We start from the raw sequence: 27,447 nt of genomic DNA, 5'->3' as shown, positions 1-27,447 counted from the left end.
CTAGCGCCCCAAGTCTAACTGAGATGTGTATAAATTGATCACTGCTCTATGCCTCCAACAGGCACCATTTCTTTTAATCCTATTAGGCCAAGAACTCCCCAGTCTTTCTGCACACCCAGAGGCAACGCAGCTAGCTAGCAAGCATGCCAAAATGGTGGCAACGACACCCACGCTTATCCACATCGAGTCCATCCAGACCGCTGTGATGAGGCGGTCACTGCCCATAGCGGTTTCTAGGCCGCCGCTCACCGCCACGGAGCTGCATCGCTGCTTTCACGTCGTGGTCAACTGCCACATCTTGGGCGTAGAGCCGTAGGCTATGGCGAGGGAGCGGGTGGCGTGGGTGAAGGAGTCGCTCAATGAGGCACTGGTCGACCACCCGGAGAAGGGCGCATGTGGGACGTGAAGCTCAGGAACACCAGAGTGAGCTTGCTCCAGGCCTCGGTGGAGACGACCACCATGAAGGTGGTCTTGGAGGCGACAGGTAAGGATTAGGAGAGGAAGGAGGCCGCACTAGCGATGTGGACCGATGTGGATGTGCACGAGCCCGATGTGGTAGTAAACATGGGCCCTAGATCTATCTGTGACTGATTTAGCAAGGTCGTTTACTGCCACGTCGGTAGTTACAATGATAGTTGGGGCCTAGGGCCCACAAATCAATCACAAATAGATCTAACCCAAAAATGAGATACCCAACTCGGGAGCATAGCAATTTTCGTGTTTCTCTTTGCAGCTGACATGATTCCAGGATAGTAGCTGTTGGGGGGTCGCCATCAAGGACCCTCGATGCCCCTTTGGCTCCACCAGTCTAGGCTCAAGGATTATCAGACTTAGAACCCCTCTTGGACTCATGACTCCGAAGGGGTCCCGAAGGCCATGCATTCGGGGCCCTCCTGACCACTGAAGCTATCGGCCCTTCAGAAAGATAAATCATGAGGGACTTGTAGGTCACACCTCACTTGTAGCGAAATGACCGGTATTTAATACCGGTCAAGTGGTGGCCGTCTAACACGCTAACACAAGTGGTGGCCGCCTGACAAGCTGATGCAGTGTGGCATCGAAATAAACGACTAGCCACTAGGACAACTGCCTTACTAACCGTCGCTATGAATTACGGGGCTGCACTATATCTTGTGATATAGTAAAGAATTTGTATCTCTATCAATCTTATATGGACATATTTGTACATTCACACTTTAAATATCAATATAAATATAGACTTTTGACCATCAAATCAAAGTGACAGATTTATCTAAAAACACGTAGTGTTCTATTTATCTTCACTTCTCCTTCAAACTTAATTCATTCTAATAAATTAGCTCTCATCGTATTTTATTCGTGAAAGATATTTTCTTTCCCAACAACTACTATGCCATCTACGCCAGCTGCAGCCTGTTCCTCGCCGACCCGCTGTCCCTCATCAGCTTCCTCAAGTCGTGGGCTCGCAAGCACGCGCAGTTGCAAGCGCAGAGCAAGCTCGTCGCGAACCCGCACGCGCTACCTGCAAAACCCAGGCGGCGCCAAGCGCCTCAAGTCCGCACCCCTGGACTCCGCGACCGCCACCACTGCCGGCGCTGCAACGCGTGCTCTTAAGGGCCGCCGACGCGTCCGGCCAACGCGCGCTCGCCGCGGCCTGCGTCAGCAAGGCCAGCGAGAAGCTCGCCGCCAAGGAGCCTCCGCGGTCCACGGTTATCGCCCGCGAGGCCGCGATGGTTCGGGAGGTATGAACGTCCAGGCGTGAACTGCGGATGATCAGACGCCGTGTCATGAGCATGGCCATTCCCCATGCGTTTTGGGTTGCGCACTGGCGCGAGGCCGGTCTCGAGGAGCTGGCCCTGGAAGAGCCCGTGCACGTATCGTACTGCGTCTTGCCGTGTGCCGACAGGTGGTGCTGAGCTCTTGATCAGTGCAACTCTGCCGAACTACATCTAGTTTCGAACTGCCGTGTGCTACCGTTGCATGGTACATCGATACATAATCATTTCTTCATCACTGCAGTGCTATGCTGTTCTTTTAAGGGCTGCATTGATGTGCTGCTTTTTTTTTCGAATGGCATTGCTGTGCTGTTGGAGATAAAAAAAAATTGTGTATTTGCGAACAAACGGCATTTTCCACGAGGAAAAAACAGTCATTTGACGAGTGCATGATGTCATTGTGGAACAATCTTATTTGTTGTGAGTTATGTCAGCATAATTAAATAACAGAAAAAATTATGAGTTGTATGATTCATGTGGTGGAATTTATCCACTGTTTCGAGTCCTAGGCTTAGTATGGATGTCATTATTTTTTAATTAAATCTTGAAGAAAAAATAGTATATGTACACGTATGTATGTTCAATGGTAGATCCCCAATCTAATTTAGTTGTGTGCTAGGACTTATCTACATGAGTGTGGTGTGCCTATGTGCATCCAATTTATATATAAAAAACACATAAAAAATTCATATTGTTTCTGAACTTACTCAGCCAGTTTGCAATCGACTCAACCAAACCGCGGGCATCCAAACAGGTGAGGGCTAGAAGGTCACTCTCCTTGACTTATTTAATACAATAGCCGGCTCTTATTGCCCCCTCCCTCTTAGGCCAACTGCAGCAGCACCTGTATTTTTGCGGACTACTGTAGCAGCACGTATCACTGTAGCAGTACTGTAGTAACATTGCTCACAGGGACTGACAGTGGGCCCGGAGAGAGAAAAAGAGAAGTAGAAGATAGGAAATAGGGTAGCTGCTGGAGATGAAAAAATAAGTGATGCTGTAATAGTGATAGAGGATGCTGTAATAGTGTTTTTGAGAATGAAAATTTAAGATAACTGCTGGAGATGGCCTTATACTGGGTTGGTGACTGTCGGAGAAGAGTTTCTCTTGATCTCTCCCCATGGACATGAGCATGCCAGCCAACAATGAGGTGGTGGTGTGATTTGCCGTTTCATGCTTTGAGTTTATAGCAATGTTGCAACAAGTAAGTTGCATTGTTGCAGTAGTTTTTTTTCTAGATATTTGCACATGTAGTAAGGTGTTGTTGCAGTTAACAATTTGTTTTTTGCAACAAGTTGCGTTGTTAGAGTGGCTTTCTCTAGATGTTTCACGGATCGGTTGATGCACATATTTCAATATGTTGGACCATTGTTGCCTATATGTTGCATTGTCTATTTTGGAATGTTGTAGCAAGATTTTCTATTTGTTGCAATTTCTTCTTGGTTTTGGCTTGTTGCACTAAGCTTTTCAGTTTGTTGCAAAGGCTATTTGTTGTTGTTGCACCATCAAATACCATTTAGATAGCTGAGTGTAGTATATGAACTCTTGATTATATTTCGATCTTGCTGCAATTTTTGCCATGGGGTGGCCTAAGAAGTCTAGGCCTACGAGGCAAGCTCAAGGTAAGGGGCTGCTTGGGAAGCAAGGGGGTTTCAGGTGGAATGTTGCGTCAAACATCTCCATTGGTTGCCATGTTTTTTTTCCTTCAAGGTCTGATGGCACACGAAGACTCCTAGTCCAATCGGACGACAAAAGCTACGCTCTATGCTAGCGTCCGGATTGGATATCAAGGCGCCCGGATTGGACGTGCAGACGCTAATAGCGACCTAAAAGAATGTGGGTTAAGAGTTGAAAAGGAGTATGTTAGGCAACAAAGGCGTGTTTGGTAGAGATATAGATCTTATATTTGTTGGAGCTCGTCATATCTAGCTTCAAGAAATTTAGAATCTGAAACTGTGGATGGATTAAAAGTATTTAGTTGAGTGATTTGGTTTTTAATTTAGATAACAAATAAATATTTAAATCGCTTTATTTTATTATATAAATTTCAGATTTAGTATGGATCTCTGATCTGGTGCCAAACGAGCCTAAAGTGCTGAAAATCTAAATGAATTTAAGAATGGTATATACTTTCCAGTGGCGGTGGGAGAATCGGCCTTTTTTAAGTGATAGTATTTCGTAAATTTTCCCATATCCTCCCAATTCTAATTGCTATGGCGCCATGTTGCTGTCCATATTACCTGTTCAATAAGCAAAGCAACGCATTCAATGGCGATGTTATACCATCAAAACTCAGCAGACAAATGATCAAATTCTTGGTTTGTTCAACCGTCATTATCTACTAACTAAGTAGGTACTTACTGTGACCTTTGTATTTGGTATACCATTGATCATTTCTAGGCCCTTTCTTCTCTTTTCCTGGGGGCAAAGGAAGGCGCTAAATACGTTCGTCGTACGCCTCTGTGCGAAAGACTAAAGTGACGGGAAAACTCGCTGTGCAATTAAACATTTGGCCACCCCAATATACGTACATTAGTATCCCACGCAGACAGAACGAACAGAGCTCAGAACCGATTGATTGGCCGGCCTATATAACAACAACCGTTCTCAATGTCCCTGCAGTCTTGTCCATCGATCACTACTGATCAGCTCACTCTCCCATAATCTGGGCGTCGTGCGATACACCAGCCTCGTCCAATGGCCGGCACACTGCGCGTCCTGTTTCTGGCCGTTCTCCTCGTCGCCGTCGTGCCGGCGTCCGCGAAAGACTACACGGTGGGCGACTCGTCAGGGTGGAAGCCCGGGGTGGACTACACTGCCTGGGCCAAAGGCAAGACGTTTAACGTCGGCGACACTCTCTGTAAGCACCAAAGCTCGCCACCAGAACCATGCATGAAAATTAATCGCGGCTTCCTCGATCGGGCTAATTAACTCGTTGGTGATCTTGTGCGTGCGTGCCGTGCCGGGGCAGCGTTCCAGTACAACGCGGCGCACTCGGTGGTGGAGGTGAGCGAGGCGGGCCACGGCACCTGCTCGGCGAGCAACCCGCTGCGGTCGTACAGCGACGAGAGCACCACCATCCCGCTCACCAAGCCGGGCACCCGCTACTTCATCTGCGGCGCCAGCGGCCACTGCGCCTCGGGCATGAAGCTCGCCGTCACCGTATCCGGCGGCGGCGCCCCCGCGGCGTCGGGTCCCACCGTGCGGTCGAACACGACGCCGGCGGACGCGACGACAGCCGATTCCGAGTCCTCGTCCAAGTCGAACTCGAACGCGAGCGCGGCAGCCGGCGGCGGGGCCCACCTTGCGACGGGCCTGTTGTTCGGGGCTGTGGGCCTTGCTGCCCTGATGGGCTGATGGCCGCCAGGGAAAGGCAGTGCTGCTTCATGTTTCGTCTCGATATCTTCGTGTGCTTCCGTGAACCGAGTTGCAGTCTTGCAGATACGGAGTTTTTTTATTTTTTTATTTTTTATCATTAATATTCAAATAAATAGACTCTCGATGATAATATTTGGATAAATAGGTATCTATCGCTCTTTGAAAAGACACAACAGACAATAAGAATATTATTGTAATAATACCACCTCTTACCGCTCTTTCAAGAGACGGGTGGAGCTCACCCCTGAGCACATCACTCCTTACCGCCCTCTGAGAGGGTGGTTAAGTCCCACCCCACAGAGGGCGGTAAAGTCCCACCCCACGCCTACCGATTGTACCATCCATTGAGAGGGTGAGTAGTTCCACTTATAGCGCTCTCAAGTGACTGTTAACCCCTCGCCCCGCCTTCTCTCCCACTACCCTCAAACTATAAAAAGACAAAATCAATCAAAATAGTCATTTAAATCTAGAAAAATAAAAGAAAGAGAGGGGATGAGAGGGAGACAACGCGGTGAATATTTACTATTTTTGATCTGCGGATTTTGGATCTCGCTTTCCAGTAATTTTTCTATACTTATGTTTTTATTAGTAATTAAAGTATCACTAGATCTAGGGTTTAGCAATATAATAATAGTTATATTATACAAGACCTAGGATTTAGAAAGGTAATCAGAAAATAATAATTTTATGTTTTTTATATATTGTAAAGATCAATTTTAACATGGTAGGATAGCTATTAGATGTATAGTAGTATTTAGAGTACGGTAGTTTCGATTATCTAGATTTTATAGAATAATAAGTAGGTAATAACTGTAGATAATTAGAAACTTTATTAAGTAGACAGATGGTTAATTAGTTTAAATATATTATTTTGCTTAGGAGCGCTATTGATTGTAGTGAACTAAACGTATTGTTAGGTGATCATCGGTGTTGATAATTTTGTTAAAGTTTCAATATTCAGAAATATAGTTTTTTCAGTATTAACATTGAACATAATTTCGGATGTTTTCAGGGATGTCCAATAAATTAGATTTTCATATATATTATGGTGAATGTCATATTGGTTATGGTCCTAACGGTGTAGATCTCTCTGAATTTTAGCATATCGTCAAGGGACTTAGTAGAGCCAATGAGAGAATCATAGTAGGCGTGTACAAAGTGGCTGATGTGCCATTTTCAACTGGATCCCTAGCAACATAAGCTTAAGCTGAGAGCTGTGCTATGTCGTGCTACTCAGAGGTACTTTGGAGAGCTCGTCCCAATCAATACGACATCTACTTTGAGGCGGTATGTAGATATATCATGTGAGCATGGTCTCCCTCTTGTGCTGCTAGTTGAGACGCACCAGAAGAATCCAACAGAGATAAACGTTATGGAAGCAGTAACAGGAATAAGTCAGGCAATGGTGGATGAAGTAGACTCGATAACTGTGGTGGATGAGCAAGACGTTGGGGATGTGCGGAAGATGTAACCTAGGGGTGTAGCCGATAAGGGGAATCACATCCCTAGCATAATTGAAGAGATGGAGAGGGATGATCATCAGCTGGAGGAAGCCATTGTTGATGAGGATTCATCCGACGAAGAGGGAAATACTCATGTTCCTGCAGAGTGGAGGAATCAGGAATTTTCAAAGCTACTGGTGAGTGAGCGTCATCAGACATCTTGAAAATATTATGAGAACGAGGTGTCACAGAGTGTTATGTACCCTAGTAAGGAGACTGTTATTTATGCAGTTAAATTTTGGTCGCTGTTTCTTCAAAGGCAGATCGAGGTTGTGAAGTCGAGAAAAAAGGAGCACGACATCAAGTGTTTAGTGTTTGATTGTCCGTTGCAGGTGCATACATTCAGGGGAAGTGGGTTGACTACTGGGAGTGCTTAATAGTTAGGGAGCATAACTGTCACATTAAGGAAATAGAGTTCTCCCACTGGAACCTATCATCTGTTTTTGTTGCCAATGTTATGTACGGAGAGATTATGGATAAACTAAAGTATAAGCCACGATCAATAATCCATACTATTAAGGAAATGTTCCAATGCACAATAAACTACGTCAAGATATTGAGGACGAAACAAAAGGCTATTGAGATGAGATTTGAGACATACGAAGATTCGTATGACAACTTACCACGTCAACTAGCCACAATATGTGCAAGAAATTCTGGAAGTTACTTTGACATCAAGTATTACCCTCGACTGGTGTGAAATATAGAGGGAAGTGAGTATTGCAGCGTGCTTTTTTGCATTTACGGTAACCATTAAAGCATTTAGGTATTGTAGACCCATCATGTGCTTGGACGGGATGTTCCCCACTGGAAAGTATAAAGGATAGATATTATCTACAATTAGGGTAGACGGGAACAACTAAGTCATGCCACTGGATTTGCCTTTGTGGAGACCAAGAACAGGGAGAGTTAGTATTGATTCCTTGAGTGGGTCAAGTATGCTATTTTTCTATACCGACCTGATGTATGTTTGATTCATGATAAACATATAGGGTTGTTGCAGGCTTTGTTGGATATGCAATACGACAGTGTTCGACGGTATGTAAGAGCAAAGTAGCCCGACTTGAAGAGCATGTGGTGCATGAGACATATAGGTGCAAACTTTTACATATAATTCAAAAATAAGAACTTGACGAATCTTTTCAAGAAATTATATAACCAAAACCACCAGAGAAAGTTCAATGCACTATGAGGCAAGACTAGACGAACAAACCATGAAGCATACAGCTGAGCTAGCAGACACAGGAGATGACTCGATCGCTCTTGGATTCATCCCAATAGATACTCCCCAGATAGTAAGGAGGTCAGGGTCAACTGTTAGGAACTTTTCACAGTGGATACAAAATGAGCCAAGAGAGAAAGGGTATTGATGTACGACACTGGAGGGGTAAGGTATGGGATAATAACAACTAGTCTTACTGAGATCTAATACTGGGTTATGCGAGGTATGAGGTCCCTCTCACTTGTTGGAATTGTTGAAGGTATTGTGTCTGGAACTTGCAAAAAATTTATTTATCACTATGCAGTTGCTTTAAACACAATGACAGATAACTGTATGTTGTATGGATCGATGTTATATGAGTACATGGAGAAGGTTACAAAGAAGGCATATATGCATTCCGTCAATTAGGAGGGAACTGCGGAGTACATGTTCAGTGTCTTGTACCGTGATAAGAGTCATAGGGGTGGCAGACGTGAGTACCATGTGCAAGAGTATGTGCTTAGGATTGGAACATGTATTTGTACGTGTTAGAAGCCACAATGGCTACACAGGTTGTGTACACATATCATAGCTGCATGTCAGGAGCACAATATGCTACCCAGATAATATGTTTCTCACTACTTTATGAAGGATCAGATACTAAACATATGTAACCATGAGCTTTATGGCTACGATATTATTGATATGTTTATAAGTAATCCAAGTCCCTCATGAATCTATGTGTCAGACTTTCAGAGGATAAAGTACACATCGGGACGTCGACAAATTCGGAGGATTCAAAACGATATGGATGAATCTAAGGTGGGTCCAAGGGTGAAACGATGCAGCAAGTGTGATGAAACAAGTCACAAATACAAGTACTGTCCAAAAAATGCACATGATGTGTAGATGGGGTCATGACAGCGATCAAGTGTGAATGTGTTTAGCGTATATCGATATTATATTTGTAAGATTTTTGTCTTATATATATAAATTGTATTTGATTGTATACCGATATATTATAATATGTTCATTTAACTTTGTGTACATGTATGTTATATGTTGTTTACGTAATTGTGTGTATATGTTCATGTAACAGATTGTTTATATTTGATTTCAATGCAGATATGACGTACCCACCGACCCCCGAGCTTCTTGATCCTGCAGTGGACAAGAAGCACAACAGCTTCTTGTCTACCGTTCACCAAATAGAGTTAGGAGTTTTCCGACCATGTGGCCCCAGGGAGCTACTTACGATCAATAATCGTTGGAACCACCGGTATATCGCAAATTAGCTGCGTATATGCATGATTATTTATTTATTGCATGCTCTATATTTACTTCATATTCTAAATGGTACAAGTTGGCAGGGAACTTAGTTTCCGTCTGGGTATGCGTCCTTGGATTGCTGTTGCATATTCAGCTCCTATTGACTCCTACCACTGTATCATTTGGTGGAGGCCCAAGCGACAGAGAACCCTGAGGTAGTCGCAAGGCGATTCTATTTCGACCGCTCGCTGATCGCTGCACTGGTCGACCGGTGGAGGCATGAGACCCACGCTTTCCATATCCCCTACGGCGAGATGGCTCTGATGTTGCAGGACGTAGCCTACCTGTTAGCCTTACCTTGCGCTGGAACTGCCATTGGAGTCGTCGACGTGGATGCAGACTGGATGAACATCATGCTCCAACGGTTCGCCCCTATTTAGCGGATGGACGATGCACACGCCTACGTGCCCAAGTTCCTATAGGATCCACGAGAGCCCATGAAGAAGTGGATCCTCCGGTTTTAGGTACCTTGCAATTTACCTTCCCATTTACTTTACGATTTTAAATATATTTTACTCATCATCATTTGCATTACTTCAAGCATGCATACATCCACCTGGACACTGGTGTGTACTCAGTCTCGAGGCACTTGGAGGCCTACCTGATTTGGTTGTTTGGCTAGGTTATATTCACTAGTAGCCAAGGCCACATGGTGTTGAGGACCCTTGTTCCGTACGCGAGGGGGATCGTAGATGCGGTGCCCGTTGATGTCCCCAATTGAGTTAGGCATCCGCTATCCTGGAGCCAATGTATCGGGCCTTATGCGATGCATGCATGAAGGAGTCACAACCCACATTTGTTGGGTGTCCACTCCTGCTGCAGTTGTGGTCGTACGAGCGGTTTGCGATCAGTCAGCCTATTGTGGACCAGTCCCCATACCCCGAGGAATGGTATGGGAAACCCGAGGACGGGCTCACTATGGGCTCGTTGTGGTATTGATGTTAGGTACTTATAAAACATAGCCCTGCTTCACTTGCCACACGTTTTAATTCTGGTTTCTTACTATTTTTCTCCACAGCCGCACTGGGTGCACGAGTAGGCCCACAGTGCATACGAGTTTTTTAGATCGCAGTTCAACCGTCTGCGTCCAGAGGACGTGATCTGGACCCCCTACAACCACTTGATGATACGAGCCCGTGCACCTTTCGGTTTGTCTCTGTTGTGCAGCCGCAACGGGGACTACTGGCTTACGAAGAAGCCGCTCGTCTTCAACATCTATGTCGAGGAGTACTCATCTCACCGCGTGATGAGGCAATTCAAACGCTTCTAGGCGTTCCCCCTCATCAACGTTTGCACAGTTTCAGACCACGTTCATATGTAACTGAAATCAAATATATAATCCTATGCTTTCACAAGGAATCTTATGCTTCAACCCTCAGCCAAGCTCATGCACTTAGTCCATACATCAGCCCCTAGCTATCATAAATAACCCCACTCTCATCTATAGATAGACCACTCATTCCTCACCTCCCTCAACTACAATGTCTTCCTCAGCTCCACCAAGCTCACCCAAGAAATATTGGAGGATTTTTATCTCCTAAGGGGTTGAACCATCGATGTGCTTCTATGACGACCTTTATAGGCTTTACGAGTCTCAGGACATCTCCTACACCTATAATATACACTTGTTCATTTGTGCCAACTACCAATACGATAAGCCTCAACATGGACCGTACGAGTATCCATCGGTATAACAACATAGATAACTCATGTGGCACTTTTCATACGATTTCGTGCACTATTTTACTAATCTCATATCTTATTTCATTTGTCTAGTCTCCTCCACCTATCTGTGACTTTATGGAATAGCTCGACATGGAGCAAAATAAAGACCAGAAGCGATGAGTTGACATGAGCATGTGGTGAAGAAGGTAAGCATACAAATGTCAGGAGTACGAGCAACAACAGGAGGAACTACGGCTGAAGTGGTAGGAGGAGTAGCGCATAAGGAAGGCATCAGAGGAGCTCGTCACAGTTCAAGCACACGAAACAGAGAGGGCAAGGAAGCAAGAGAGGACCCGTTGAGCTAAGGCGGGTGGCCCCGATGCCTTGAGAAAGGGCAAATATCCTAGGTACACTCAGTAGAGAGCATCTACTGTAACCCAACATATTTTTATTCACTAAGGCATGTTAGAATTAGCAGCGATACACTATTAGGTTAGTCTTTAGGCGTATTGTACATACCAATATTTGTTGTCATCATGTCTTTATGGTTAGGATTTATTCGTGCAGCAACGACAAACCTCATGTCCGATATAATGTTTGTCATCGTATATAACCTTCGTGCCGAGTTTTATACTAATAGTGCTTCACAACTACAATTGTTCAAAAAAATTAGATTTTGTATTCTCCCAACATTACGTTACTAAAAAATTACTCATACAATTTTATATCAAATAAATAAATAAATATTGACAATTTTACATTGATCCAAATTTCCAAAAATAACTACTCTGCAATGTTGTTTTGACCACTTTTTACACAACTAATATTTTTACCGAATGAATGTGCATTTTTTTTCTTCAAATTGACGTATACAAAAATTAAATTAAAAAAATTCCAAACGGTGAGGCGAACCGCCCTCTCAAAGAACAGTAAGGAGTGTTGCTCGGTGAGCGCTTAGGGTGGGGCCTTCATGCCCACTAAGAGAGCAATAAAGACTAACCGCTCTTAGAGAGCGGTAAGGACCTCTGGTGCCACGTTACCATACTTACCGTCCTCTAACAATATTATAACTCTTCCAGAGAACGGTAGACGTCTATTTATACGAATATTGCTATCAAGGTCCTATTTATTTAAATATTAATGATAAAAAATAAAAAAATACCCCACTCTCTGTTGCGGTGTCATGGACTCATGGCCTATGACAGTGTTTGGGTGTGCGTTCCTTGAGTTTCGTTATGATTTCAGGCCAATTACTGTACACTGGTTTATTGTTGCTTACGGACAATAAAACTTCGCCTTAATATATAAAAGTCTAGTGACGCAGATGTCTGACTGTGGCACGGTCTATATATTCATCCTCAAGGACCTCGACCATCTTCAATGTAAATCCGTAAATTTACAAGTGGTAGGTGAACGATTTATTGGTTAGCTAGCTGCTGAGCCAGCGACCAACGCATAGAGCCTTTTATCTCGCCGACTGGAACAGTGGAACGTCTCACCGAACGGGCACGTAGGCCTGTACCCCGCCGACGACCGAAGTCATCCGATTCGACCACCAGAGTTGCGCTAGGCTGCTAGGTTCATGTCATGTGGCGGGCGTTTGGTTGGACGGAGGTCATCCGGCCACCAGCGGCGCACGGTGCACGGCATGTAATGCTGCTGCTGCTGGTGCACATGATGCGGCCTGGCAAAGTGCCACACCATCCGCGCACAGGCCGGCTGGCCATTTCTGCCGGGGCCACGAGCCCACGACGACCATGCACGCAAAAGCACCGCGGCCGCCGTAGGCACACGGTTAGCTAAAAGGGAGCACGATGTTTTCTGGTCTGCCGTGAAGGGCTAACAATATCACCGGGATCTATCAAACTCTTCGTTCGATCGCCGCGCGGCTTTGTGGTAAACTTAACAAACAATCACTGGGAACTATCAACTGTTCGTTCAAATCGTTGTAAAGTTAGTTTCGCAGGTTGTCTATCTTGCCTTTCAGCTCCGGTTCCTGAACTCTGTTCTTTGTTGGTGTAAGACTTGGATGTAAAAACTTTATTCCTTTACTTTGTAATGGAAATGGGTATCCCTGTGTTCGGAAAACAAACAACTGCCGTGCCCTTTTTCGTGGGTAAACTGGACACGTAAAAGTCAGAACTCGTGGCCAACCGAACGTCCTTCGAAATAGTTGACACGTTCTATTTTCTATACAGGCCCTACCTGTTCAACAAAATGCTGCCACGCGCACATCGAGCCCCAATTGGATTTACAGCCAGTTTGAATCAAGAGCAGAAGCACGAAGAAGATTGCTCGCTCGAGCAAGGAACGCATGCATGACATCGACTCCCAGACCCAAGCTTGGAGCAGGAAGCTGCTTAACCGCCAATACCTAGTACCAACAACACAGGGGAAACCGCATCACCAAACCTCACCAAACAACCCCGAATTCCTCCCCGGCATCACCTTCCAATCTAGAAATAAGAATGGTGTCAGTCTCTGTGCGTCGCTTGCTTGCAAGACCGCTCCAAACCTTTAAGCACTCCATAGATTAGGTAACCAATCTTCAACAAGAACTTCCGTTTCATATATATACCAGCATTTTGGCACGCATGGATACCTTAGATCCCTGCCCCTGCGCGGAGTGCATACCAGGTTCACTGCCCGTCGTCCATGGCTCAAGCTCGCTTTGCTCTGGCGCTGTGTGTCCTCCTCGTCCACGGCGTGGCCCCGAGAGCCGATGCGGTGTCCTACAACGTCGGGAACAGCGCAGGGTGGGATCTCAGCGCGGACTTCCCGTCGTGGGTCGACGGCAAGACCTTCTACGTCGGCGACGTTCTAGGTACGAACCATGCCAACTCCCCTGTCTGGTACAAGCAAAAACATGGTGCAGTTAACGCGTGTCCACGTGTTTTTTCATCTTCGAAACGGCAATGATTCGGATACGTGTTGTAAATTGTAATAGCTGGGGCTAGTCACGATTGCATGCACTCTGTGATCCAGTGTTCCAGTACTCGAAGTACCACACCCTGAACGAGGTCGACGAGGCGGGGTTCAAGAACTGCAGCGCGGCCAACCCGCTCCTCTCCAGGAGCGACGGCAACTCGACGGTGCCGCTGACGGCGCCCGGCGACCGGTACTTCATCTGCGGCAACCAGCTGCACTGCCTTGGCGGGATGAAGCTGCACGTGCTCGCCAGCCTGCCGCCGGCGCCGGCGGCAGCTCCGGCGGGGGGCCCGCAGTCCACGCCGCAGGCGGACCCCGGGACCGCCCTCGGGCCCAGCACTGACGATTCGGGCATCCCCAGGCTCGTGTTGGGCGGGTCCCACCGAATCACGGTGGGGCCCCTGCTGGTGACGTGGCTGTGCGTGGTGGCAGCTCTGCTTGTATGATGAGGCGTTTCATCTGCAATGCCATCTTTGCAATTGCGACATGCATGAGAGTTCGTGCCTGTTTTCAGAGTTTTCTTTCTCTGTTCCTTCCTCCTGTAATCCTTATCACGAGCAAAAAAACGAGCATCACACGGGGGAGCGAAACGCGCCTTCCGATGATGGAAACATTGCCCGTTAACGTTCTACATGCTTCGTGAAATTCTGACATTGCGTGCTAAAGTGTTACCCTGAATCGCTGATGCTTCTAGGATCCCATTTCTCTCTCTCTCTCTCTCCTGCTGATCTGTCCGTTCGTCTTACGCACAGTGCCACGCGTTACGCCCACATGGAAAAACGTCCGGAACGCACCGTGCGTTCGGTACGTCTGTACCCAGCAAGGACAAGGACACCGGTTGGCGTGTCACTTTCAAGTCCCGATCTCGGCCCTTTAGTCGGGGCAAGAAAAAGGTTTCCAAGGTTTTCTCTTGTGCGGCGACGAGAAATCGACCATCTTGACAACGGACATGATGGCACGGTTTCAATCACCACCCCTGACTTTAGTAGCGAGTAGTGACCGGCCATGGGTGATGGCGCGGCGGCAGGTCACGTAGAGGCGGGAGCATTGTGGAGGCGATCAGCGAGTGGGGAAGATCGTTGGCACTTTGGAAGGCAGGTGTTGCAGGCCGCGGAGGCAAAGAGCCTATGGCTTCGGAGCAGCTAGTGGCGGGGTGCAACGGCGAGCAGAGCAGAGCAGACGAGACATGAGGCCTGTACTTCGTACGGCCTTTTCATCAGTAGCACATTTGTTACTGTGTTTTGAATTTTTTTTATTTTTTTATATTAATCATGTTGGTAATAAAACTGCGCAATTATGCAGAAAATAAGTATCGCTAATATGATTAGCGGTGGGTGGCTTATCTTTGCACCGCTGCCCTTACAAGGGTGTTTGTTTTCAAACTATAATCCCATTAAAAACTAGTAAATAAAGCTCTTTGATTCCAAAAAATAATATTCATTAGCAGCAGGTGGATCGGGGACCAACTCTAGATGATCACAATTCACATGTAGGTAGATCCATCTCTCCCCAGCTGCTCAGGATTCATACAAAGACGATCTCATAGCAGTCTAGACTTCAGTCCAGGCCATAGGCACAAATTACTCTTGTGTTTACTATAAAAACAGTATTTTTTTAGATTTAGTCTAAATTTGAACGAGCTAGCCTAAGGCTTACCCACACGCTTTCCACGGGCTTTGTGTATTCTACCGTGCGATTCAAGATGGCGCATTGGCACCTGCGTTCCTATGTTTTCCACTTGCCCTCCCCTTCTCGAGTAGTCGAGTTCCTGAGCCGATTCATGTCGGTGCACGCGTTTATGATTTCTTTGGTGAAGTAGCTTTTCCGGTGGCATGTTGAATTACGCGACATATGCCAGTTGCTGTGCGAAATGAACAAATTTGAATTTTGATGGGTTGCAGCTGGCGAATGATTTCAGGATGTCATCGTAGGACTTCCTCTGTTTCGTCGGCTTTGTGTGAGCAGCGAATGCACGGCCTGCCCTTGTCCACTGAATTTGTTGGGTGCAGTGTCCCTACAGATGTCGCCTCTGATACAAACTTTCACATGCTTCTGCAGTGGCGGATGCACGGGCCGTGTGTATTCTACTGGACTACACGTACATGCGTTGCGATTCTTGGTACCTTTGTCAGTACCTGGTAAAAGTTCCTATCGTTTTTCACGATAAGTGTGTAGATCTAGACAGAAAACCCTGCGATCTACTATCAGTTACCCACTGTTACGGAGTTCTCCATCCTTCTGCCGTTGTGCATCCTCACTGACATTTACGAAGAGATTAATCCAGGCATCTTCAATTGCGTTAACGTGACAACAAGCGTACAAAAGCGCGGCATGAGGATGCATTTGACAAGTGACAAGCAACAGGGACCGGTGCGTGACGCATCGGAGAATAGAGATACATGCAAAAACTCTCTCAACAAAGCGAAAGAAGCTCCAGCATCCATTCAGAAATAGAAGTAAATTATCAATGTGTTATACAGCAAGAGTCATACATGCAACCATAAACACCAAAAAGATAATACGATCGTGTGACGGCAGTAGGGAAGTAATGGTAAACGCAACCCTACTTAAAACAAGACCACGAGCCCTGCAGCCGCCAACGCGACCAGAGCGGCGACTCCGGTGCATGCGCTCGGCGCCGCCGACTCGTCCTCCTGAGCGAGCGCCGGCCCTGGCGCCAGGGAAGGGCTCACCGACACCGAGCTGAGCGGAGACAGCTCCGGCGCCATCGTGGGTGACAGCTCCGGAGCCATCATGGGCGACGGAGTCGGGGCCATCGTGGGTGACGGAGTCGGGGCCATCGTGGGTGACGGAGTCGGAGCCATCGTGGGCGACGGAGTCGGGGCGACGCTCGGAGCAGGGGACACGGGAGCTGGCACGGGAGCCGTGATCGGCGGTGCGATGGGCGGCATGACTGGGGCAGCGAGAAGTGGCGATGGAGCCAATGCCGGCGGCAGGATGGCCGGAGGAAGCGTCGCTGGTGGCATGGCTGGAGGAAGAGCAGTCACTGCCGTAGGGGGCGCAGAGACGGGAGACGTGGCAGCTAGTGGCGGAGAGGAAACCGGAGGTGACGTAGCAGCCAGCTGGGGAGAGGCAGCTGTGGTCGGTGGCGCCGCAGAGGCTTGTGACGGCGAGGTGGCGGTAGTGGGCGGTGCGGCAGAGACCTGCGGTGCCGAGGCGACCGTGGTTGGAGGTGCGGCCGAGACCTGGGGTGCCGAGGCGGCCGTCGTTGGAGGTGCGGCAGAGACCTGCGGCGCCGAGGCAACTGTGGTAGGCGGCGCGGCAGAGACCTGGGGTGCCGAGGCGACCGTTGTTGGAGGTGCGGCAGAGACCTGCGGCGCCGAGGCGGCTGCGGTTGGCGGCGCGGCAGAGACCTGGGGTGCCGAGGCGGCCGTCGTTGGAGGTGCGGCAGAGACCTGCGGCGCCGAGACGGCTGTGGTTGGCGGCGCGGCAGAGGCCAGCGGCGCCGAGGCCGCTACTGTTGTTGGTGGCGCGGCAGAGACCTGCGGCGCCGAGGCTGCTGCTGTTGGCGGCGCGGTAGAGACCTGCGGCGCCGAGGCTGCTGCTGTTGGCGGCGCGGTAGAGACCTGCGGCGCTGAGGCTGCCGTTGTTGGTGGCGCAACAGAGGCTTGAGGCGACCAGGCGCTGACCGGAGGAGCGTTCGAGGCCGACGGTGATGAGGCCGGGGACTGCGCGGCGCAGGAGACGAGGAGGAGGGAGAGGACGAGGGGAGCCAGAGCCATTCTGCCCGGCTCCTTCTTGAACTCTTCCCCCTTGGCTTCCTCTTGGCAGAGAAGCTCTCTCTCTCTCTCTTGCCGCGGCTCTGTGTTTCTGACCTGAGCAATGGAGCGAGAGCTCGAGTGATGTTCCATATATAGTGTGCTTTGCTGATCGTGTGTATAAAACAGAACGGACAGTGAAAGCTCGAAACTAAGAGAAAACGAGCCATCTTACAGCTCAGTGGGGCTCAGTTTATACTTATGGTGTAGGGCAGCAATTCAGTACGTACACGCCGCGCGTATCTATACAGTACGAGGGCAGTAGCTATCATCCAGCCATGCATGCGTATACGTACAGATTTGATAGGTAATCGCTGCTTTCGGTACTCATGCACCGATATTTATGAATGTATTGCCGCATGAAGTTTGTACAAATTATCTTCTTTGTTAAACAAGCACCTTGTATATAGGACGGTGGTGATTTAATTATGTTTGGTAGAGTTTTAGTTCTATTTTTTTTAAACAGGTTATTCTTACATCTAAAAATTTATAGAGCTGTAGTTGATGGTATATAAGAAATGTTTAAGTAAATCATCCTATTTACATTCTAGAATTGAAAATATATATTTAAATTATTTTATATTAACTTATAAACATCAAATCTAAAATAAAACTGGGAGCTAGAGTCCTGTCAAATATAATCTTAACTGATTAAAAACTTATTTAGCTGAGCTTACATATTAACTTATAAAATAAAATTAGCGAGAACTCTGTCAAACAACCGTTTATAAATTTCAGCTCTAACCACCAAGGCTCCTCCTTCCGTCCTCGCCTCTTAAACCTGAAAGGGACTCGCAAACTAGATCCAGGCATAGAGTCTCCATGGACATAGAGTCTCCATGGACAGCCTGGATAGACCGCTCGCAATAAGGCTTCTCCTTCTGTTATCACACTAGGGCCGCTTCGATTCATATCTGTGGTACAATGATTAGCCATGCATTAGTGCAACCACCGCCACGTTCGAGCCTGTGGTTTTTCCTCCTCCTTTTCCCTTCTGATACCGAGTGGCGAGTGTAACATGGCAGAGTGCTGACAATATTTGGAGAGGCCTGGGGCGCCTTGCATCGCAAGGGAAGAAAGGCCGCCTTCTTTTTCGTTTGGAATTCTCTCCGACTACCAATTCTGATCATTAGTTCGTTTCAAGAAAAAATACACTTTGTTCTGATCATAGCGGCGCATTGTTGTGGTATATGCCCTTCATCAATGCATGGTATGGTACGATAGATGCTTCAAAATAGCATTTGCTTTGGTTGTTGTTAGTACTGCTTTTGCATCGCCAAAATGATCATCAAGCGACAAAAATCACTGGTGATCCTGACCATCGAGCGACACTAATTCACTCGTGCCTGAACTCTGACAGCAACTTCTGCAACATTGCATGCGGTGTTCATAGAAGCAGACATCTGTGCAGCTATATTTGGTCTGGTTGGCGCTGATAGTGATAGGCTTAGCATTAGCACTGTCGGTGGCATGGGGAGTGGTTAGTCACTGATCGGCCGGAATGAATGAGCCCGGGAAAAATTGAAGCCCTCCTCCGGCTCCTAACAATTAGATTGAATTAGGGATGACAACGGACCAATTTTGGTCGGAGAATGTTTTTTTTATTTTCGTCCTTATTTAGTTATCGGTGAAGTTTTTTCATACTTATTTTTATGGAGAATTTTGCGAGAGTCAGTCTTTAATGGGATGTAAAATTAAATTATAGTTGATTATTTCTATATATTAATAATGTGTTTGTAATATAAATAAGTAACTTATTAATATATATGAGGGTAATTAAATGAGATGAGTTAAATATCGTAGGTTAAAAAAATATAAGAGTAATTTATTATTTTCACCGTGTAATATAATGTTTATATATATATAAAAACAAGTATATGTGTGATATTATGATATAATGAGGAACAGAGACGGAAGTGTCTTCTCGTTCTCGTCCTATATAAATTCGTGAAGATCAAAATTCTTTATATTTATTCTCTAATAAGAGAATTCTCGTAGGTTACCGGAGAACAGAGCTCTATTGCATTGAATAGATGTCGTTTTCCTGACCAAACCGTGGTACGCGCAGTGATCTCGCGTAAGCTACCGAGAGCTGTTTGACAGGACTGGGCCAACCGCCGTAAGCAGTGGACGTGCCATAATCACCAAACCAAGCATTCGCGGCGTAGTTGGAGCACGAGCACTGTGATGGAGCTAGGATTGGTCGCCAAGCGGCACAGTGCGTCTTCCTGTTAGTTTTTTTCCTTCAAAAGGACTCGAGTTGTATTAAACCTGAAATAAATACATCCGTACCTGAGAAATAAAGAAATTATAGAGACAACACAACCAAGTTCTCTTGTTCACCTCTCATAATCTTCACCGTTCTTCACTTCACCTCGCAATAGCAGCAAAGCATATCATTGAACCAAAGTTTAAACCTTGTACCAACTTTGATGAGAAACCATAACCATTGGATCGCTGCAATAGCAAACACCTCAAATCCACTTACAAAATGCATATGAGACTCTGAATGAACATCGACGGTGCACTCGTCGAAAGAGTTAAATGATCAAATCTAGCACAATCTTCCACGGATTCATCGAATCCAATAGCTTGGAAACATAACGAAGGACGATGAAATTCTCCCACTATACCACAAAGAGATGGAGAAAAACTAACCTACCATGCGCTTCACCGGAGTCGCCACCATCGATGATGCTATCATTGTCAGAGAAGAGGTGGAGAATCCAATTCTACATGATTGTCGTACCACCGCAACCATTATGAGAAATTTTAGCACATCATAATTTTAATTGAGAGAAAATAGATCATACTAGTAGATCTATGAGAAACACAGGACCTCGCTCCTCTCACCGCTAGTGAGATTATCATAGGTAGAGAAGTAGAGGGGCCACAAATAATGGTGGTGGGAAGCGCTAGGCCAAGTCAAGAAAATCCGGTCCTAATTTTCGTATCTTCCCATTAGATTTAGGATTCCTTTAGGCGTGAGTCTCGATCATCATCGGGATTTTTAAAGATGGATTGATGCAGACGATAGAATTGTCAGAAATAGCTTGCAGATGATAGAAATATCAGAAATTACTTGGACTCATACCAAGGGTGGATCCAGTAGGGCAAGGGGTAGCCCCTCTACCCCAGTGCACACCTTGGATACCCTCAGAGTCCTCCCAGTCTCTAGTGGTAGTAGTTCAAGATCTTGTGATCTGAGGTAGAAGAAATAAGTGAAAATTTACAACTTATTCATAAATGAGTGTTGGCCATGATAACTTTTAGTTTGTTACTCTTCTATCTCACAATACATGACGTTTTAGACTTAGTCATAAATATTAAGATAAAATGTAAAATAATCATCTTACTCTTATTTATTGCATATTAGTCTATAAGTAATAATGATGTAATGACTGAAAAATGAGATTTGTATTGGGAAAGAAATGACGTGGTCTTCTCTTTGGGCTATACTTGTATGATTGCTTCCATGAAATACGGAGCTCTTAATTATTTGAGAGAACTTATAAATGCTTGCTATTTGTGCAATTTTCTTCCGTGCCTTGTATAGCCACTTGCGTACCGTTCCATCTTCTAATCTGAGAAGGTATAGATTGCTTTCTAGACCTAAGAAAGCGTATTTCTCTCCGAGAGGCAAAAGGCGTATATCGAAAAGACGCTTTTCTCCGCGCGAAAAAAAAAAGAAAAAAAAGAAATGTATCTTTCCACGTAGATGAGGCTTGCGCACTGGGGGTCCCGCATGTCAATCTCACTGCGTTCTCGGAGGCACTATCCCCAAGCCAATTTCCCCCTCGCGCAGGCGCGCAGCTTCTTCACACTCACCGAGAAACCGCTCACGCGCCCATCGATCGAGCAACTAGCAGCAAAGCATGCAGCCGCCGTGCCTGGGCGCATGCAGCGGCGGCGGCGGCCTCACCCTCCCCGTGCCCCGCCTCCGCGCCTTCTCCCCCCGCGCCGCGCCGCCTAGGGCTTCCGTCTCGAGCTCCGCCGGGGGCGGCAAGGCGTCGCCGAGGGGGAAGGAGAACGTCTGGAGCGTCGATAACGACCGCGCCGCCAAGGAGGTGGCCCGGGCCCCGAAGCAGCGCCGCAGGAGGCACCCGGGCGGACGCCACCTGCCGCCGCCGCCGCCTCCGGGGAGGAGGAAGGGGAAGGATGCGGGCTCGAGGGTTATGGTGTCCGGCGCTATGCTCGTGGAGGTCGAGACCGTGCTCCAAACTCAGGTATTCATGCTACTATCAATCTGTCCAGAAGTCCAGAACGTCTAGTTGCAGTGATTATAACTGTAGGGTGTATACGTGTCTGACACTGTCTGAGTGTCTCTAGTATTACCATTTTAGAGGAATAGTGGAGGACTGGAGGGTCCTGTTCGTCCTACGAAATTCAACCGATTGCTTTTGTTATACGCATCAATCAGTAGTTTAAAGCGATTTTATGTAGGCTTTAGCCAATGGCTGCTGCAGTTTGGCCTCCAGCGTGCACTTTTGTCATAATTTGAATTTGTTGTATTTTTCGATGGTCGGATAGTTTGGTTCAAGGCATGCTAGTTAGTGATGGTCTGATTTATATAGTCGGAAATAGTGGAGATTAAGCTGGAGAGAAAAGCATATTCCCACCAAATTGTATACTTAACAATTTAACGTTTATAATTCCTAACAATTTGGTGCATACTTCTGATATTGTTAGTTTTCAACCTTAGGAACCTGTTATAAAGCCTTCTTTGGATACCTTTGCTAGTAGCTTAAGCGGTCAATGGAAGGGTGTTGGATCTGTCTTCTCGCCAATCACAGCAGAGATGGAGCCTGTTGGAGTTGGGAGCAAAGAGGAGTACCTTTATGATTGCTACACTCTTTCTCACATTGAGAAGTCTTTTGATAGTGTTCATGGGTCAGAGATCCGAAGGAAGACAAATTGGGTTCAGATCAATCACTTCAGGGAAGCTGAGGAACTGATTGCAGCATATGATGGTGGGAGTCAGGACACTTCCAGTGGGAAGAGAACTGTTGATTTGCCTGCATATGAGTCTTTTGATCTTAAGAGGAGCGATGTACTTGATGAAGAAACTTTTGCTGTGGAGCCAGGAATCGTATTTTTGAGGTGGGATTCTTTTGTCTTCACTCTTCACCCCCATTTTTTTTGTCTTTCTGAAATACTTCTAGTGATCTGCCTGTCTGCAACCTTTATATTTGTTACTCATTGAGAACCATGGCATATTTTTTATTGTCATTAATATTTTTTGAATGGAAATTAATAATATTTTACTATGTATTGTAGAATCTGGAATTTGTTACTTTTGTTGGCTGCAAGATCTTCATTTGTTAAATTGTAAATTTTGGTATAAAAATCCATTTCCTGGCAACCTTCCACAGTTAAATGGCATTTTGTGTGAGAAAAGGAAGCTAGTTGTGAATTTAATGCCATACTATGGTAAGAGCTACTGTACATGTAGATCTGTATGGAAGACCTATCAGCAGTCCATTCCTCAGTGCATTTAAGTTAAATGACTTTGATGCTTTGTTTATTTATTCTTGTTCAAGCGCAATAATGCATTATTCTCTGGTCTCTATTCTTCTGTGAAAAATTGGGTTATCATCATTGCTATTTTAATTCAGTAATGCTACACGTATGTCTTCTTGTTTATGAGTAGTCCATTACCTACACTTTTGACCACTGTCCGTTTCATTTTCAGGATGGATCATACTCTAGAGGTCCAGTTGATATAGAAATTGGCGAATACGATGATTCAAAATACTTCCTTTCACCAACATATAAGTTTGAGCAAGTACGTACTCCAATTAAGTTTTCCTTTTCATTTTTCGAAGACGACATACACATGTTTTGGGTTACTTCAATGATAAAAACACTTCTTTCTATATGCTCAGGAACCTAAGTTGCTTGTTGGCATCCACAGATCCATACGAGAACATCTTTTTTTTTAAAAAAAAAAACTGTAGGGAAGATGCATTCCATGTCTTTCTTTTATTTTCGCATGCCATAACTTTACTGGTTAGGCTTTGCTAGACGGACATTTTGACTGTCCAAGCAAAGTACCACGAGAGGCTATAGTGTTGACCCAATAAAAATTAGGCTGGTACCATATTCTTGCTTGAAAACCATTCAACACACTGTATCCTTGCTTGAAAACCATCTTCTGTTGAATGTCTTCTTTTGAGAGGTTGTGTTTCTTTACCTGTTATAGAGAAACAAATATTTTTCCTTTTATGCAGCTTTATTGCTCATTATAGTTTTTCCCAATGTGCAGTGAATGTGTCACTTCTAGGTTTTACAATGAATTATACAGGTCTCTAAATAGCAAATTCATGAGTCACGCACATGCATCTTATGGTGTGTTAGCCTGGTAGTGGTAAGTATGCATTTTTTTAAAGGAAAAAGAACCCTTCCTAAGTCCCAATTTGTCTTCTGGAGATATATGCATATTATAATAGTAATTACCCACTTGTCCTCTAAAAATGCAATTTTCAAGTTACAACATCCCATTTGGAAAGAGGCTCCTGTGGCCATTAGGTATGCATACCATTTTGTGTCTAGATGCCTGTGATTCTTGCGTCTTGAGATTCTTTTAATGCTGTCTGTTTTACCCATTGATAACTTATGGCACCCATTTGTATTTTAGTGTCTTGTTAAAGGTTGCCACAAGAGGTTGCGGATTGTGCATGCAATTGAGTTTAATGAAGGAGGAGCTAACATACAAATTGTAAGGGTTGCTGTGTATGAAGAACAATGGGTCAGCCCAACAAATATCCATGTTGAAGAATAAGACTCTGCTTCATCAATTCCAAAAAGTTTATCCATCTACTTTTCTCCTGATGGCATAGTTCTGTTTGTATTTAACACACATGTATTAACCATAGTTCTAGATTGGTGGGACCAATCCAGAAAGGACTAAGAACAATACTTTTCTGGAAAAATCCATTTTAACCAAGGCTATTTAGAAAGCAAACTAGCGCAGCAAGTTCACATAAACACAAAAATGCAGTAAGCTTTTCTTGGTACAATTTTCTGGCACTCCTATATTGACTGGGTGCTTTGAATGTAAACCTTGGTTCACCAGTAACACTATGCAGACGCTAACCAGAGAAATTGTGAAACCTTAAAGTCGAAACATGAGGCACTTGATTGAATAGCTCCAGATTTTCTGTTCATGTGGGACAGGAATGGACCAGATGAGCTGAATGATAATCTTTTTTTTTTCCTAACAAGAGAAATAGTTCCGTGTGGTCTGGGTGTAGATTGTGCCTACTTTGGAACAATATTGACTGTACAAGCTTTTTTTTTCCCTGAAAGACTTTGCCAGGCTTTTTTAATAGATCGCATTTATCTTCTCTGCAGCGATACAACAATTAACCTTAAACCTTTCTCTCAAAGAAACCGGACCAAACCATCAGAACTGACAGGTTCCTGGAAAGTATATGAAGTTAGTGCAACACCAATTTTCAGTGATGAAATGCAAGAACTAGAGGGTGGTGCTTTTTTTGTATACTTATGCATGGAGACTGTGAAGAAGAGAACCATGCCAGAGAGCTCAGTTTTCTTTGGGGAGGAGGAGCTGCTCGACATGCAAGACGTCACTGTGCTTTGGTTACCCGGTGGTGTCACTGCCTATGTTGATATCGACAAAGATGGTGTGCTCTGTATAGGGGTTGGGTGGTACTCAGAAGAAGGTATCAATCTGGTGATGGAGAAAGACTACGGAACTGATGGGAGGCTTAGAGAGGTTCGGTCGAAAACTGAAGTAAAGCGCAGGTAGAATCAACCAGTTCCACAATAACCCAATCAATCTCTTTACTTTTCTGTTTCGATTAACCTTGTTTCTGAATTGGAGTGTAGGTGTGAGTTACACCAAACCCGTGTGCCAGGTTTGATGTACATCATAGATCAGTTGTAATTTTTTTCTTGCCTCTGTAGAACGTGGATGTTTTGGCTTCATCAGTCAGAAAAATAAGCTAAAAACAAGAGGCTCATTTAAGGTCGTGAGGCCTATGCATTTGGTTCCCACGTACATTATCATATTTTATGATGCTATAGAATGTTTCGTTCAGAATGATTTGTTTTGTGGCCACCTGGTGTGGAATATGCTGACAATCTTTGAGAACTCACACTGCGCTTGATGTAGACCTTCGCCCACTGGGCGACAAGATTTATGACCGTGACCGGCACAATGATCTTTTATTCATCCTTAGGTAAATCGATTTATCTCTCAACATCATATTCTTCAGTGAAAGTTAGATCTTGGTCTTCCTTTCGGCGCTGTTACAATTCCTCTCCTACCTTGCTTGAAAGGATCTGTTTCTTGCGGAGGTAAGGCTCTTTCTACGCTAAACATCCTTCGGCGTCTCAAACGGGCCTGAAGCCTAGAGGCGCAAGGCGCAACGATTCGCGCCACCATCCGCAGCCAAGCCAAACCAGAATCGCCAAGTTGACCCTTTCGATCATGTTGGATCATGTTTGCTGGTATGATGTGGTATCTATTTTTCCCTCCCATAATATGATATGGGTTTCAATTTATTGCCTGTAAAACTCAAGTTGACCCTTTCGATCATGTTTGTGATTCATTTGTAATTTAGAATCTTGGAGAAGTTCAAGCATTCACCAGATATCCGCAATACCTGTTAATATATCTGCAAACCTTTGAAGTTGAAGGGTAGAATCTTGGAGAAGTTCTAGCATTCAACAAGCGTGTGTGTGTGGCCTAATTGATTGTTTTAATTTGGTTGTCTTAATTATACTTGGTGAAACTATTGTCTTTTGGTTCGTTGCAGGAGTGTATCACCACTTCTTGAATTGTACTTCTTTTTTCAGTTGCACCCACTTGCCATGATTTATATGTTTTCATACGTTATATGCTAATCAATGATCGATTCATTTGCAGTACTACCTGAAGGCACAGTTTGGTTACAGCAAAGATGAGTTTGCTAATCTACATCTAATTGCCGGTGCTGCCGGAATGCTATCACAGGTACCAACACCATTATAGCAGAAGAACTGTTGTATGATTGTAGAATTGTACCCTTGAATTTTCGTGATGTCACAATGTTAAACTTTTAGTCATATCAAGGCTGCGAGTGTAGTTATTTAATTGTTGACACCCAGACTTACGATCATATTTGCAGCTAACTGTAATGCCTATTTTGGCTCCAATTCTAGGTGAAGAGATACTACTTACTGTGGGGCAGCTAGGAGGATTTACCCATGTAATAGCTTTTCACCAAGACCTTTATCTGATCCTTAATCAGCATATTTCTGTGTTTTTTGGCTGAATAAGTTCTGAAATATTGCAGGTTTTCTTGCATGGTCATACTAGGTACTTTCTTTGCCCTTGGCAATTACTTTATCTGATGACATTTTAGTTGATGTTCCTATCCCAACGGCAATATATAAGCATGTGATGGCTTAGTAGTTCGGCACCAATGCCAATCATGTGTTGAGCATCTGAACTCACCTCTTCCTTAACTATTTCTGAATCATCTTGCAGGTGCCCTATTTTGCCGCAGCATTTGTAATTTTGAGTGCTTTTGTTCACCCTTCTGTAAACCACTGTTAGCTCAACATTTTTTTTAATTCATTTGCCTTATGTGATATTGAAAACATTCTTGATGAAAAAATTGTAGCTTGAAACAAACTTAAGGTATCTCTAGTACTTAAAAAATACACAGTATCTCTTCACCCGGAATCTTACCAACAACGAGGTTGGGGCTTTCCCCAGCACGAGGGGGAGGCCAGCTCCACTTGCAAGCTTGGGTGGCCTCGTCCATTAACGCAGATCATCAAGATCCGGCATGGAGGAGTGGTCGGTGGCAGGGTCACGAAGGAGTCGCCCGAGGTGTGCAGCAGCTTCAACAGTGTCCGTGGCCGCGGCGACGTAGTGGACTAGGCAGAAGCTGAGGGTG

The 27,447-nt window shown here is 45.3% G+C and overlaps 4 protein-coding genes and 1 long non-coding RNA gene across 5 annotated transcripts; 4 read left to right on the top strand and 1 right to left on the bottom strand.

Moving 5' to 3' along the window:
* The first annotated feature begins 4,255 nt into the window (after positions 1–4,255).
* Positions 4,256–5,274, top strand: LOC133923604 (mavicyanin-like). Its single transcript, XM_062368883.1, has 2 exons — positions 4,256–4,614; positions 4,726–5,274. Exons 1-2 carry the CDS (start codon positions 4,452–4,454, stop codon positions 5,109–5,111), a joined length of 549 nt encoding a protein of 182 aa, XP_062224867.1. The 5' UTR covers positions 4,256–4,451; the 3' UTR covers positions 5,112–5,274.
* A 7,912-nt stretch (positions 5,275–13,186) lies between these two features.
* Positions 13,187–14,244, top strand: LOC133923603 (mavicyanin-like). Its single transcript, XM_062368882.1, has 2 exons — positions 13,187–13,653; positions 13,815–14,244. The coding sequence occupies exons 1-2, from the start codon at positions 13,485–13,487 to the stop codon at positions 14,201–14,203; spliced, it is 558 nt and encodes a 185-aa protein (XP_062224866.1). The 5' UTR covers positions 13,187–13,484; the 3' UTR covers positions 14,204–14,244.
* A 1,958-nt stretch (positions 14,245–16,202) lies between these two features.
* Positions 16,203–17,666, bottom strand: LOC133924688 (vegetative cell wall protein gp1-like). The gene has a single exon (XM_062370342.1). It carries the CDS (start codon positions 17,627–17,629, stop codon positions 16,325–16,327), a length of 1,305 nt encoding a protein of 434 aa, XP_062226326.1. The 5' UTR covers positions 17,630–17,666; the 3' UTR covers positions 16,203–16,324.
* A 3,623-nt stretch (positions 17,667–21,289) lies between these two features.
* On the top strand, positions 21,290–25,544 carry LOC133924687 (uncharacterized). The gene is made up of 5 exons (XM_062370341.1): positions 21,290–21,762; positions 22,239–22,630; positions 23,222–23,321; positions 24,174–24,313; positions 24,890–25,544. Exons 1-5 carry the CDS (start codon positions 21,412–21,414, stop codon positions 25,305–25,307), a joined length of 1,401 nt encoding a protein of 466 aa, XP_062226325.1. The 5' UTR covers positions 21,290–21,411; the 3' UTR covers positions 25,308–25,544.
* A 218-nt stretch (positions 25,545–25,762) lies between these two features.
* On the top strand, positions 25,763–27,447 carry LOC133923602 (uncharacterized). The gene is made up of 4 exons (XR_009910650.1): positions 25,763–26,011; positions 26,430–26,516; positions 26,705–26,751; positions 26,839–27,447. It is a non-coding gene; the product is annotated as an uncharacterized LOC133923602 (long non-coding RNA).

The sequence above is a fragment of the Phragmites australis genome, chromosome 7, assembly GCF_958298935.1.
Source record: "Phragmites australis chromosome 7, lpPhrAust1.1, whole genome shotgun sequence".
In the NCBI taxonomy this organism is placed as follows: Eukaryota; Viridiplantae; Streptophyta; class Magnoliopsida; order Poales; family Poaceae; genus Phragmites; species Phragmites australis.
The sequence above is the reverse complement of the archived record's forward strand: the minus strand, read 5'-3'. Positions and strand labels throughout refer to the sequence as shown.

What these genes read in the sequence shown, in the direction of transcription:
- LOC133924687 (XM_062370341.1), top strand. Translation starts at nt 21,412, where the DNA reads ATGCAGCCGCCGTGCCTGGGCGCATGCAGCGGCGGCGGCGGCCTCACC. An exon ending in CAACATATAAGTTTGAGCAA is followed by an intron (nt 23,322 to 24,173) that starts GTACGTACTCCA and finishes TTTGTATTTTAG; the next exon opens with TGTCTTGTTAAAGGTTGCCA. An exon ending in ACAAATATCCATGTTGAAGA is followed by an intron (nt 24,314 to 24,889) that starts ATAAGACTCTGC and finishes TCTTCTCTGCAG; the next exon opens with CGATACAACAATTAACCTTA.
- LOC133923603 (XM_062368882.1), top strand. Translation starts at nt 13,485, where the DNA reads ATGGCTCAAGCTCGCTTTGCTCTGGCGCTGTGTGTCCTCCTCGTCCAC. An exon ending in CTACGTCGGCGACGTTCTAG is followed by an intron (nt 13,654 to 13,814) that starts GTACGAACCATG and finishes TCTGTGATCCAG; the next exon opens with TGTTCCAGTACTCGAAGTAC.
- LOC133923604 (XM_062368883.1), top strand. Translation starts at nt 4,452, where the DNA reads ATGGCCGGCACACTGCGCGTCCTGTTTCTGGCCGTTCTCCTCGTCGCC. An exon ending in TAACGTCGGCGACACTCTCT is followed by an intron (nt 4,615 to 4,725) that starts GTAAGCACCAAA and finishes GTGCCGGGGCAG; the next exon opens with CGTTCCAGTACAACGCGGCG.
- LOC133924688 (XM_062370342.1), bottom strand. Translation starts at nt 17,629, where the DNA reads ATGGAACATCACTCGAGCTCTCGCTCCATTGCTCAGGTCAGAAACACA.